This window comes from Electrophorus electricus, chromosome 6, assembly GCF_041902795.1.
Source record: "Electrophorus electricus isolate QZ-2024a chromosome 6, ASM4190279v1, whole genome shotgun sequence".
In the NCBI taxonomy this organism is placed as follows: Eukaryota; Metazoa; Chordata; class Actinopteri; order Gymnotiformes; family Gymnotidae; genus Electrophorus; species Electrophorus electricus.
This window is the reverse complement of record NC_137502.1, coordinates 36,849,326-36,863,779: the sequence shown is the minus strand read 5'-3', so window position 1 is coordinate 36,863,779 and position 14,454 is coordinate 36,849,326. Positions and strand designations below refer to the sequence as shown.

At 38.0% G+C, this 14,454-nt stretch overlaps 1 protein-coding gene across 1 annotated transcript in view; it reads right to left on the bottom strand.

The window, feature by feature from the left end:
* LOC118241141 (E3 ubiquitin/ISG15 ligase TRIM25-like) overlaps positions 1-14,225 on the bottom strand; it is a 65,025-nt gene extending 50,800 nt beyond the window's left edge. Inside the window, exon 1 of the mRNA XM_081715727.1 lies at positions 13,635-14,225. Coding sequence (XP_081571853.1) covers positions 13,635-14,225 — 591 coding nt within the window. The remainder of the gene's footprint in view (positions 1-13,634) is intronic.
* Between the last annotated feature and the right edge of the window lie 229 nt (positions 14,226-14,454).

Below are 14,454 nucleotides of genomic sequence, written 5' to 3'. Positions count from 1 at the left end.
GTTTGGATAGAGTGATGAGACTCCTCCCTCAGCTGTTGATTGGTACACAAGCAGAAGTAGTTGCACATTCTGTGGTGGCTTTCGTCTTGGCAGTACAGGTGCGGCGGAGTCCAGGTCGGGGTCCCTCTGTAACTTTAGACACTAAGAAGAGGGTGAGATGCCTGCCTGTCTCCTCTCTCTTTTATGTGCCTCCATCTATCAGACCCCAAACACCTTCCAGTCTGCGAAAAACACTTTATCTACCCCAACTTTCTTCTCACTTTGAGTTGTTCTATCTGTCTAGTGATCAGACTTCCTCTATCTGGGAACACACAGTCTTCAATCCACATGTTAAACTGTGCTCAACATTCTTCTCCTTAATTGAGCATCATGAACTGAATATTTGGACTGACAAAAGAACACCCTGTTCTCTTTATCTCATATATGATGGGGGGCGGCAGTGGATCCTGACCGTTAACTTTTAGAGTTGGTTCATTGGCTTTTTTCTTGATTTTTATTATGATTATGATTCCCACTATCAGCAATAGTAATCAATAGTAATAATTAATAACAATAATATATATATATATATTTTTTTCATGTATATATATATATATATATATATATATATATATAAGCCTCACACAATACACTTTACTAAACAGCAAAAACGACCATCAGAAACACAATACAAAATATGTTTGGCAGTATGTGTCTGTTACGAATGCTCGTCAGACTGTTCCATGTGCACCGGCGCATCTTCACTAAACACAAATACTCATCAGTATAAGGTTCCTAGTTTGCCACCTCAACTATGTGAACAGCTGTGACCATCATCACAGTACAATGAACACTCACTGACTATCTCTTATTGTCTTTTGAGATTAACTCCTATAATCTCTCGGAATGATCTCTTATAATTCCTTGTTCACTGTCTCAGCTCTGACGAACATCTGCAACCACATACACTACTATACTCAATACTCAATCTGCCAACTTGTGTTTCGTACTATTAAAAATTAAAATCATCACTTTGTTGTTCTTTGTTCTTAATATGTTAAAAAAACAATCTGTTGAAAGTCTGAGTGCACTATGAACTTTGACAGAGCCTGACATTCAGTAATATACTGACATTCAGTAATATTTAAATGTATAGTTTTACCCTCAGATGATGCATATGAACAATCTGGTATAAAGTGTTTGAGGGTGGTGCTGATTGGGAAGACAGGAAATGGGGAGAGTGCAACAGGAAACACCATCCTGGGGAAACAGGAATTTATATCTCAAGCCAGTAGAGATTCAGTAACAATGGTTTGCCAGAAAGGAGTTGGTGAAGGTCAGGGGAAAAAGATCACTGTTTTCGACAGTTTAGGCCTTTTTGACACCACACTGTGAAATGAACATTTGCAGTAGGAAATTATGAAGTGCATCTCTTTGTTATCTCCTGCTCCCCATGTGTTCATCATTGTGTTGCCTGTGGGAAGGATTACAAAGGAAGAGCTGGACATAATGGACCTGATTAACAAGGTCTTTGGCCCAAAGGCTGCAATGCTCACTATAATTCTGTTCACTAGAGGAGATGACATAGAAGTGTCAATACAGGAATACATTCAAAAAAGTAAGAATGCCCAGACTAAGAAGCTGGTCAGAGACTGCAGACATAGTTTCTTGTCTTTAATAACAAAGAAAAGAATGACCGCATGCAAGTTTCTACACTTTTTCCAATGATAGAACCAGTGATCAACTTACAAGCCAATACTTCACAAACAGTATGTTCGAAGATGCAGAAATGTCAATAATAAAGAAAGTTGAAGAAATTTTGAAAGAGAGAGAGAGATTCAGGCTGAGGTGGAAGTAATAAAGGCTAAATACCACAGAGAACTGGAGCAGATGAAGAAGAGTCTGGAGGAAGAAAAACTAAAAGCTGATGAAGAAAAACAGCAAACAGAAAAGAAGTTAACGGAAAAGATGGAAGCGCTCAGAAAAGTTTGAAGGAAAAGATGAACTAGAGAAGAAGCAATGGCAGACAGAAGACTTTGAAGGGTCAGAGGAGGAAAAAAAAGCAAATGGAAAATGGCACCAGGAAATTGAAGAGTTGGAAAGACAGAATACAAAGCAGAGAGCTGAATTTGAAAAACAACTGGAGGTGAAAGAGGAAGATCATATAAAGAGAGAAGATGGATACAGAAAAGATAAGGAAAATCTCAAAAATGAGCAAAGGTGCTATGGAGAACTGAAGAAAAAGCAAGATGAAGACCTTAGAAGGAGAGATTTAGAGGAAAACAGATGGAGAGAAGAGAGAGAGAGATGTAGTTGGGAGCAAAGAATAAAACAGGCTGAACATGACAGAAAAGAGATTAAAGCAAGCAAAAAAGAGTATGAGGAAAAGAAACATGTGATGGAAGAGCAGATGAGAACAATCTGTGAGCAGCTGGAGCATAAGAGGAAGGAGGAATGGGAGAGAAGAAGGCATGAGTATGATCAGAGAACCGTAGAGGTACGAGAGAGTCTGTTTGGAATTAGAGAGGAAATAGTGAGAGAACAACATGAAGACATTAAGAGAAGTGAGCAAGCAGAAAGAGCTAGGAAAGAGAGAGAGGCAAGAGAGCGTGAGGATATGGAGAGGAATTTTGATCAGGAAATGAGAGCAATGAATTAGAAGTATGAGGATGAAACCAGAAGTAGACTGAGGAGCTTAATGTCTTCAAAGGTCAAAATAAACACAACCAGGAGATGGTGGAAGAACATCAAAAGCTATATGAAATATTGAAAAAACTACCGTTTCTTGGATGGACAAAGTCATAAGGAAATTTAGAAACTAAGAAAGGAAACTGATGAACTGAAAAAGAAATAAAATATTCTTTAAATATAAAGCATGTGAATAATTGCCAAATAGGTAATTGTGTGCTGTAGAGCCTCCCAATGTCATAACTGGTTCAATCTCTGCAGGCAACATCAGGCTATCATTACATGTATGTCTGTAAATTTCTGTGTTGATATGAATTACTTTTCCTGACTTCTGCCCTTTAAGGTAATTGTGCACTGTACAGCCTCCCGATGTCATAACTGGCTCAGTCTTTGCAGGCAATTATCATTACATGTGTGTCTGTAGATTTCTGTTTTTGAAATATTGCTCCTGACTTCTGCCCATTGAGGTATGAAAACACAAGGCTTACGATTATAAGCAAAATAGTTAATTCTGCACTGTAGAGCCCCCCAGTAACGGATTTAGCTGAAACTTTGCTGTTTTCCTCAGAATGGTAATTTGACTACATGTTTCCATTTTGGTCTATGATAGTGTATCAGTGATATGACTCAGAAAAGTGATACTGGTACCCATTTGATCAATGTGTTGGAACCACATACAGTCAATTATTTAATTTCAGACTCTAAAGATTATTTCAAGACCTGAACTGATGTGAATGAAAAAAAAAATCTAGTTCAAAAAATGCAAATTTTATACAATAATGAATTTGACAGAACTAAACATTTTTGAAAAACACTTGCATTTGGCAAGTTGTTTGGACACCTGAAAGGAATCATCTGAATCCAGGTGTACTGTATTTTCCTAAGTGAATACATGTTGGAGCTTGCCAAGTTAATAAAAATGTATAGACATATAAATGTATAGATTACTATATCCCCTGCCCTCCATCCAGTCAGTAAAGGTTTTAAAATGTATACAATAACAATTTGCATATAACGTGAAAAGCTGGTTACTGAGTTTTTGATGATGGTCTAAAATGTAACTGTTCAGTGCTGCTCTATTGTTTGTTGCACCACACTGCCTTAGAACTAATGTTTTTGTATGGAATTAACTTCCAGTGACAGTTACAATTAGTTAGTTCTGACTGAGTGAAAGCTTATATGCATGTGTCTGGTTACATCACTTTTGTGAATGTTTGGTGAAAACACTCTGTCTCTTTGCAACTGTCCCTTTGCAACCAAGATAAGAACTGTACTTTGCTGCTGTAATAGCCTGCAATGATTACACAATAATATGACTGCAAGTACACATAGGTAGCCCTGTTTACTGTGCTGTTCTATATAGTAGAACATATAGTATAGTATTGTAGTATAACTCCATTAAAGATAGTTATCTCTTTATTCTACAGTTTCAATTTGCCAGTAATTGAATTAACCTTCCAAAAGTAACTTGGTCTTTTTCAGCTGTTGCTGTAGTAGTTTTAATAGTTTTGATCAGTTTCAAACACATTCTGTGGTCATTAAATATCAACCCCTCAGTCAGATATCAAGTACTGCAGGTTATCTGGAGAACATCTAGAACAACTGCCTTTTGATCTCTGTATTCAATCTAAAACATCTCTTAAGACCTGGAAAAAACACTTCAGGGCTCAAGAACACCGCAATCTGACCGAGGTTCCTGACATGGATCTGAATGCATCTCACCATTAACTCTTACTCTGTCTGGGAGCTGGTACTGGTACATCACCTTGGGGAGTCACTGTAGGCCTAGCATCACACTCCACATCTAACGGCTTTGTATGGTCCCCATCAAACTGGTAAGACTCAGAGGGTTCTAGTATAGTTTGAGCATCACACTCAATACTTAGTGACCCTGCACAGCCAGCTGCAGCCTGATTAGACTGAAAAGGCTCTGACCCACACTCTACCTCCAAATGCATAGGTTTCATGTTTAGCTCTTCTAATTCTAGCATCTTGGGATCATTTACTGTCCCAAGTACTAAGCACAAAAACTTTCAGCAGTTTTGTGAAATGTGGAATAATAATCAGAATATAATGTTTTCTACTTTTATATTATATACTTATACAATATAACACTCTATTTCCATGTTTCATAATGTGACTTGAGAGGAAAAGATGAACTGAAGTATGCATGTGTGTGAGGACAAGCAGTCTTGGGCAGCAGGAGAGTGCACTCAGTGTGTTTGTCTGCGTGTGTGCATGTGTTTGTGTGTGTGTGTATGTGTGTGTGTGTGTGTGCTGAGCCCTTTGAGATCTGGGAGGAATGAGGTAAACATATTCCATGATGCAAAAAAATGCTAGTGAAACTTACTAATAGTGCCAGCTCATACCAAACTCAAAGTACATATCTAAGAGCAATATGTGTTAATGCCAACAAGTGTAGCCATTACTGAGGTCAGTCTGACCCGATACATGAGTCTTATCGGCTATAGCTACATCACCCAGCTCACCAGCTGATAGCCAATGAGGAGAAAGTGTGAGCAAGAGAGAATTCTAGCAAGTCAAACAGACATAGTCTGAAGGTTCCCCCTCTGCAAAACTTTTTGTGTATTTAAGATTAACTCAAATGTTAACTTTTCCTCTCGAGAGGCTCCTTGTTGAAGAGAATATCATCTTTGCAATAAAGTTTATTCTTGAATTTTAAAATACTTTTTGTGCTGTGGTGTTCACTTGTCCTGAACCTAAAATTGAGAAAAGAAAAATCTATCCTCAAGAAAGATAATTCTCAGACCATTCAGCAGATGTCTATAGAATGTCTGTGGAATGTGAGTACTTGTATAGTTTATTATCTGATTTCCTTAAGCCTTCTTGGAACTGCTCATATTTTTTTTCTTACTATGGGTTCAAGCACATAAGTGCCTGCCAACCGTACTGTCTTTGTTACAGTGTTTTAGGGGTTCACCCACTAAGTGCTGGGACACGGTTGCAATTGTAACAATTAATTTTTTCTTTTATGGTCCCAGAACGTGCTATTATCATTAGGGTCTTTCTTCTTTAAGTAACCAAACATGTAGTGCAGGATTTCTAGTTTCCTGGTTTATGTGGGGTGGTGCTGTAAGATACCAAAAGTTATTTGAAAATTGAAAAATGAATCATTCCCTTCATTGCAAAACACCCTCTGTTTTATTAGTGATGTGGTTGTCTTCCCCAGAAAGGAAGACAACCTCTCTGCTATTCACAGTCAAACTGCTACCTGGAACTTGAGGTTAAGTGGTCCTGTGAATGTATATTGTAACTGATTACATAAACTACCTAGAATTAATGAAATAAGGCAAATACTTTAGAGTAGAGAACATTTTACATTGGAGAAAATACAAATGTATTCATTTAATGTCTTCAGGACTCATTCCCCAACTGCACAAACTGAAACCCCAAAATAATGTCAAACCAGGGATTGAAGACCTCAGTGCAACTAAAGTAGAGACTTTAGAAACAGGGAGAGAGAACAGGGAATCTTGTGGCTTTGTGTATTAAGCAAATGCTGTCAGACAGATCCATAAATGCTATTGAGGGTGAGGATGAACATATTGCCGTTGACCCAGAAGAAAGAAAGAATTCATTTTGCATATAAGCAGGCATATAAGCAGACATTATGCATCTGATAATACTCCTATGTATCGCAACATAGGCAGTCAGAATTTTATAGTTATCAGTTATAGTTATAGTTATTTTATAGTTACAGTTTTACAGCACACCTTTGTAAAAAGTGTTCTGCTTCCTTGGAGTGTTAACCTGAACATGAAGAGTAACATGAAGGGAAGGAAAGACTTGATGACATACCAATAGAAATACTTATTGAAAACATTCACATTTCATTGAAAACATATTTTTATGAGTACCGAATTTACAAATAATAAATATGAACTCCACTCATGTTTTACGACAGTTTTATGGCACGTGGCATGATACTTCTATAAACACAGCCCAGTATGTCTGGTGCTAGTGGTGTAAGTAAAAGTTGGTTTGTTTGAGCGTTTGAATCAGTTTTATGAACATACAAGTGTCTGAAAAAACATGTCTGGACGTCAGCCATATCTGCATTGAATTTAAAATGACACATAGGTTTGAAGTATCAAAGCAATCTTGTAGAATATATGTGACATGAGCACAAGAAATCATTAACAACTACGATGCAACAACTGCAGAGTTCATTCACATGTCCTGTAAAGGACATGCTGCCTTCATTTGCCAACAAGAAATTGTACTGGACTACACTGTGGGAGATCCACAGCCTTTAAGTAAGGTCGCAAAGCCATTGTTCATCGTTTATTGTTCGCATAACTTAACACATTGTTTAAGAGGTAAAATACATTCTCAATCTCAACATTGGATTTCAGTGTAACTTTTAAATGTAACTAATGTCTGTGGTTGTTCAGTGGGAGTACCAATGATTTTAGGCTTGTGAAGAATGGGTAGAAAGATATTCTATTGAAAAAGAATTGAGATAAAAAGAATGTCATCTAGTTCATTTTTGGAACTGTAAACTTAGTTCAATTAAAAAAAAAAATTGAACTATGAACTATTTAATTTTCATTAGTATAAACTGATATTTGAACTAATTCATTTTCAGTGTAAACTGGCATAAACCCTGGACAGATGATATTACTGTCCAGTTTGAAACAAGCAGTTCCCACACTCCTTGAATTAATTGGAGCATTTGATATTATTTATGGGTACAAGTTAAACAACACCTGTACACCTCTACAAACACCACTTATCTCTACTGAAGTGGGATTCACTCACCTTGGAGTTAAAATATCCCCAGATGTCACTAAGACAAATTCTTTACTCTAACTTCCATATGACAGAGGAGACCTGCTGTTACCCAATTTTAAGTTGCATTGCTGGACAGCACAAAAAATACTTCCTCCATGAAACTGTCAGTAAGGACACATACAGCATCATAAGGCATTTATGCATGTCGGTGACATGATGTGTAGATATTCTTTATTCTCAATTCATTTTAGTGCCATCAATCCATTTCAGTGCAATATACTGTATCCATGACTAGAATTCTTCTCCCAGAGTTCTTCATTTTGACTGATGTGTGTGAAACATTCCTGAAAGTAAAAGAATTTGCATTATAAATTATTCTGCTTAAGCATGCCCATGACATAAGAAGAAATATGCCACTTGTACATTCATTTATTTTTACAAAACTAAATAAAAAGATGTATACTTTACATATTTTATAGCACAGAACTCAAATTGCTTGTAAAATTGAAGATCAGTAGGCCTTCTATTGGACACTGAATGTTATGTGTCAACCATAGTGCATTTAAAAGTCATAATATTTACAAGGAATAGCTGCAGAACACAATGGGAATTATCAGTTATCAGATAATTTTTGGTAACTTACAGCACCACCCAAAAGCAGTCCCAAGAAGAGTCCTATGTTTAAAGAAAGTAGATAATAAACTATACTCAAATCCCATAGAATCCCACAGAGGTTTACCAGTGTACTTTTGTTTACCTTGTGATTGTTAAGCTTATCATGAAAATTGGGTGAGGTTTCAAAGATTTCAAAAGGTGTGATCTGTTAAGTCTTGCACAGTTATTTATGAGTTCTGCAGAAGTGAGAAAATAAGGCTGTTATCAGATTCACTGGAAAGTCATGCTTCTCTTCTATGGAAAGGAAAAGTGCATACTTCTGCTATTCAGGCTAACAAGAAAGGTTAATCACTAAGCACTCACCTTGCAACATCATGGGTATTGTCAGGTTCACTGGAAAGATGCTTTGTTTCATTAGAGTATTTTGAATTGTGGAAATAAGGTAAACGTGTTACGATGCAGAAATCATAATAGATGATTTGATCTTTAAACAAAGAGTTTTTGCACAAAGGATTAAAATGACCTGCTTATCAGGAGCTCCTGCATGAGCTGGAAGGCTGAGAACCATGAGAGCTTTTCTGATCAAAATAGAAGAAAAGTACAAAATCATCCTGCATTACCAAACTAGAAGTCATTATCATAACAGAAACTGTACAAGATGAATTGTGTTTGTGCTTCAGATGATCTGCTCATGTGGAACGACTGCCTGAGTGCTGCAGGGCGTGGAGCAGGACACACAGACTCTCTTGGCTTGTGAAACATTTAATGACACAAAACACAAAGACAATGGTGACGCTCACAATTAACATTTAGACATCATATATATATATATATATATATATATATATATATATATATATATATATATATATATATATATAGTTAGATACTGGAGATTTAGATAGTAGATATAGGACACATATATACTCTGTGCTTTCCTCAGTAAAGTGGAACTCTCTTGATTTACTACTTTGGTGTCAGTGTCTCTTGACTTCCCCGGATCCTGCTAGATAGGACGGAGGGCAGAGGGTAACTTGGAGGAGATTGATCCTGAAGGACTGGTCACTTTGAATCAATTTGTAACAGTCTGGGTCAGAAGTGAGATACTGCGCAGGTAATTGACACCCTAGTATTATATCTCTGTGCTTAAATTTTGTTTAAATTTAGTTTAGGTGCGTTTTTGTCTCACGTTTGGGCTGGTTGGACTAAATGTGCTGGGTTGAGACACTATCCACGTACAGGCTCATTTGAAAGGGAGTTTATAGCACTCAGTGCTATGTTTGTTTATGAGGGATATGGGGACCCTAGCTGGGATTTTCAGTATATGAAGAATTCTTGGCAAGCCTGGAGTAAGGCCAAGCCAGTGTGGGACAAGGTGCATTGGATAAAACCCAAGAAGTGGCCTGGGTCTCAAATAGCTGTTTTTGCTACCACACAGCTGAAAGGATCTCCTCCTCCGCTTTTGAAGCATGCACTGCTAAGACAGGCTCCTGCTCGGGCGGATGTTTCACATCTGAGCTGAGTCAGGAACCTGAGAAGGGGGCTTCTGGAGGAGGAGTGGACAGCAAGACCACACCCACCCTCTATCTTAACCTAGCCTCTCTAAAGCACGGTGAGACTTCAGGGCATGGCTCCAGCCCCCCCGTTAAAATTTCTGCTCCATTCATGATGCTGGGTGAGAAACTGTGTAGAGTTATGCCTCCTAGCATGACTGATATTAAAAATATATGTGACAGTTTACCTGATCCAACTAATGTTCATGTATTTGTGGATGCGTTAAAGGGATGCACCAAATATGCTCAATTAACAGGACCTGAATTCAGGACCATTCTGATGCATTGTTTAAAGCACAGGTTTACTGAGGAGGAGCTGATTAATGGCATGAAGTCACTGTCGTTTAGGAATGACACCCTCCCAAATTCAAATAGTGACCGAGCCTATGTTTATGACTGGGCAAAGCACACTAATGACACTTTTTATCAGGAACTGAGGGAATTCCTACTTAAACTACAAGCCTCTTGGAGAGACATTTATGCAGCAAACAGCTGCAGATGTGGCCCCGATGAGCCGTGCTCAGTGTTTGTCTCCCATTTTACTAGGGCGTGGACTGAGCAGGCAGGCCTTGGATCTGAAGCTGCCATGATTGCACGTAATCTCTCTTCTTCTTTGTTCTACCCTCCATCTGTTCCTTTCAGTGTTTCGTCTTGCTGTGTTTCGTCTTCTCACAGTGTTCTATGTTATGTGTTTTTGTCTGCTTATCTGTAGCCTGTTCTAGTTATTGGGTTTTGTTTCTGTTTATCATGCATTCCGGTTCTGTGTATCTTGACTTCGTGACTCTGACCCATTCTACTGACACTGCTTATGGATTTTCCTCTAACAAATCTCGCTCCACTCCGCATGTGCACCTGCCTCATAATTGTTCCACATTACAGCATCCTCTATGGCAGTGATAGTAGCCTATGGTTTTGGTTATGTTCTTTGTTTGTTTGTTTGCTCTTTTGCTGAAATGCAGGGTGATTTTAACACATCTAGCTAACTATAATGAGACTAATGGTAGAGAGAATGTGTGCAGGAGAGAGAAAATCCATGCACATCATAATATCCTTTAATACACATACAACTACTAGATAGGTACATAATATTTCCATCATTAGAACACAAACAGGAGCCTGAACCAATAACCAATACCTGTCAGCCCCCTTCGATTTTGGGTCAAGTTGTCTACCTCTCATTCCAGCTAGCCAGAACTTTGTTTTACACATAACGTTATTGTTAAAAACCATCGTCATGTTTTTCAAATGGGATTGCAATATTACCGTAAGTGTGCTGAATTGCTTTGAGTAATTTATCATGGAGTTACACCATTACATTGCTTACATTGGCTAACTTTGCTGCTTCCCACACATTATGTATATTGGCCAGGTGTCTGCAATCATCTGTGCTTAATTTAATCTGTAGCCAAAATATTTCTGTACTGTTGACTTTTTTTTGATGGAGGGAAAAGTTCTGGGGTCACACCACCTACTGCTGTGCTCTGGTGTTTCCATCTCTCTCACGCCAATAAGGACATGTGATCAAACTGCCAAACAGCAGTGTGTGTGAGAGAGTGTTAAAGCAGGGCTGCTTTGTGTAAAACTAAGCCAGAGAAGTTTTTTAATATAATGACTTTTGAAGTATCTAAAATAACATCTTTAATGTTGTGATATACTGTATTACTGTATGACCTCCAAACGATTCTGTGCCCCTTTTATATGTTTTATTATCTGTAGAATTATTCACACTCGAGATTTAACCATTGAAACCTAGAGAGCATCTTTATCGTGGATTGATTTGTACTTGTTCACTTTAACACTAGTTATCTGAAATTGTACACAGCACAATGATCATTCAGGGTTCAAATTGCAGTGGTCCAAGACATTCATTCCTATCCAGGTTTATTTTTCATTCAATTGGGTTCCATTTGAGCTTATCTAATACAGAACAATATGTCAAAACAAAATTTAAAACACCTTTTAATTTGGGGGTTTATATTGTGTATTTGGATGCTGGAGGTTCATTTTTAGTCATGCTCTACATTTTCTGATTCACCAGGGTCTTGTCAAATAAAGTGAACAATTTTGAGCATATACATGAATTTACTCAAGAGCCACACAATATTTTCCACTAGGTGTCCTAGTGCCCAAAAACTTACTAAAAGACAAAAATTAGCTTCATTATAGCTTCATTGCTATTAGGCTAAAATGTTATACTGGGGAAAATACTGTAATACTGTAAATGCTGTAATACTGTAAAGAAATAGTAAGCTTTCTCATTTATATTCACAATTTGTAGCAGGATTATGACTTTTTCCAGCATTGAATGAAAACATCCAGTAATTTGCAATACAAACATTGTAGTCCATGCTAGAAGCTACTGAACTATCTCTCAGGTTCCAGCTCATAACTGCACCCAAACAACTCTACATAAACTCCAGCTAAAATAAGCCTCTTCCTTTCCATGATGTCCAAAGGTATTGGTCAAATTATTCACTAAAAACAATATCCATGACTGCATCAGTTTCGCCAAACAGCATCACACGCATGCCATGTAGACTTTCCACCAGTGTCCCACAGGGCTCAGTATTAGGCCATCTTGTCTTCTCTTTGTATACTCATTCTCTTGGTGATGTAATATCTTCTCATGGCTTCTCCTACCACTGCTATGCTCACAACACCCAATTAAGTCTTTCTTTCCCACCCTCCGACATGCAAGTTTCCAGATGTATCTCAGCTTGCTTGACTGACATTGCATCATGGATGAAAGCCCACCACTTGAAGCTCAACCCCAGTAAAACCGAGCTTCTGTACATCCTAGGAACTTCCAGCCCATAACATGACACAACCGTTTCCTGTTATGGTATCACCATCTAAAGCTGCTTGTAGCTTGGGCACAACTTTGGACAACCAGTTGTCATTTTCAACTCATGTTTCCACTTTGACCTGGTCTTGCACATTTTTCTTTGCAACCTACAAAGGATTTGGCCCTTTCTCTCACAGGAATCTGACCAAGTTCTTGTGCAGACTATTTAAATCTCAGTGCAAGACTACTGCAACACACTACTTGCTGATCTTCCTGTAAGAGCCATCATGCCTCTACAACTTGTGCAGAATGCAGCAGCATGCTATCAAAGCCAAAAATGGACCTCCATACATGGTGTCACAATGGTCAAAGCCTGATCCATACCTTGATTACTTCAAATCTCAAGTACAGCTCAGCTTGAAACACCATGCTTCAAGTCTTATGGAAGACAAGCATCAAGACTATTTTCTGTCCTGGCTCCCAGATGGTGGAACGAACGTCCGCTGACTGTCTGGACAGCAGAGTCTCCTGCAGTCTTCAAACGTAGACTGAAGACCCTTTATTTGTGGAATATTTAAATGACCACTGATCCTGCACCTATGTTGAGTAACTGAAACTCTAGTACTTACTGTAGGGTAGTGTTTATTGCACTTATTATGTGTTTTGGACTTCTAGTCATCAGCATTGATCCCTGTTTATTGTACTTATTGTTGTCTGTTATAGAGCTCATGTGTTTTGCACTTCTAGGCATCAGCATGACAAATGACAAAGCACTTTTTTAAGTCGCTCTGGATAATGCAAAAGATATGCATCTGCCAAATGCAAAACATAGGCTTGAGGTTGTCAACAGGATCAAATGGCTAAGAAAATGTTTACTTAACTGTGACTCAATCTGATATTTTATCAACAATTTATTTTTGTAAAATTTAGAAGTTTAGGGTTGCTTTGTTTTTTGTTATATACATGCCTGTGGTACCTGTAAAATTATCAAATATTTCACCAGCAGTTTCTTTGAGCATGGAAATTTATTTTCACAATTTTTGTCCTCACAAATCAGTTTTTTGGAATCATTTGAACTGTGTGCAGCAAGTCCCTATTTTTAACAAATAGTTCAAAAGAAGCATTATTTTTGCTCTTGACTTGTTTGCATTGAAAGAACTTGAGGTGCCAAAGCAAAAGATGCAAATAATTTTTTTTTTCCAGATCAGACATACAGTTGACATAGTATGAACTAAATGAAAAATATTTCTTGTTCTCACCTGTTTCTCATTTCTTTCTGCTACAGCAGGAACTGTATCATGTCCTTTGTGTTCATAAATCATGCACAAATAGCAGATGCAGTTTTGATCAGTACGACAGTAGATCTTGGTCACTTCATCATGCTGACAGCAGATCTTCTCTTGTAGGTATGAGGAGGCTTTGATCAACATATGCTTTTTCAAGCCAGGAACTTCATAGTGAGGTTTGAGATGAGTTTCACAGAAGGAGGCCAGACACATCAGACAGGACTTGATCGCTTTGAGTTTTCTCCCAGTACAGAAATTACACTCCACATCTCCAGGTCCAGCATAACAGTGAGCAGGAGAAGCAGCTTGGAGTTCTATATTCTTCAGTTTCTCCACCACTTCAGCCAGCATGTTGTCTCTGCGTACAACAGGTCTTGAAGTGAAAGTCTCTCTGCAATGAGGGCAGCTGTAGATTCCTGTTTGATCATCCTGATCCCAGCAGGCATTAATACACACCATACCGAAACTGTGCCCACAGGAAATAGTCACTGGATCTTTCAGTAGATCCAGACAGACTGGACAGCTCAACTGGTCCTGACCTTTTGAAATACTGGCTGCTTCCATTTTCCTGCATGGAGAATAATATCATTCAAATAATGTTAAATAATGCCAGTGTTTTTTTTTATTATACAATTTTCCTTCTTTAGTTTTGCACTGGAGCTTTGTGGGTAATGTAGTTTTCTAATAAGGGAAGCTTATTCCCCCAGTTAGCATCGTACAACTACGTGCAGTTGTGTCTAAAAGGAGTGTGTGCAGAGTTTATTGATATGCAGTCAACAGAAACCAGTAACGT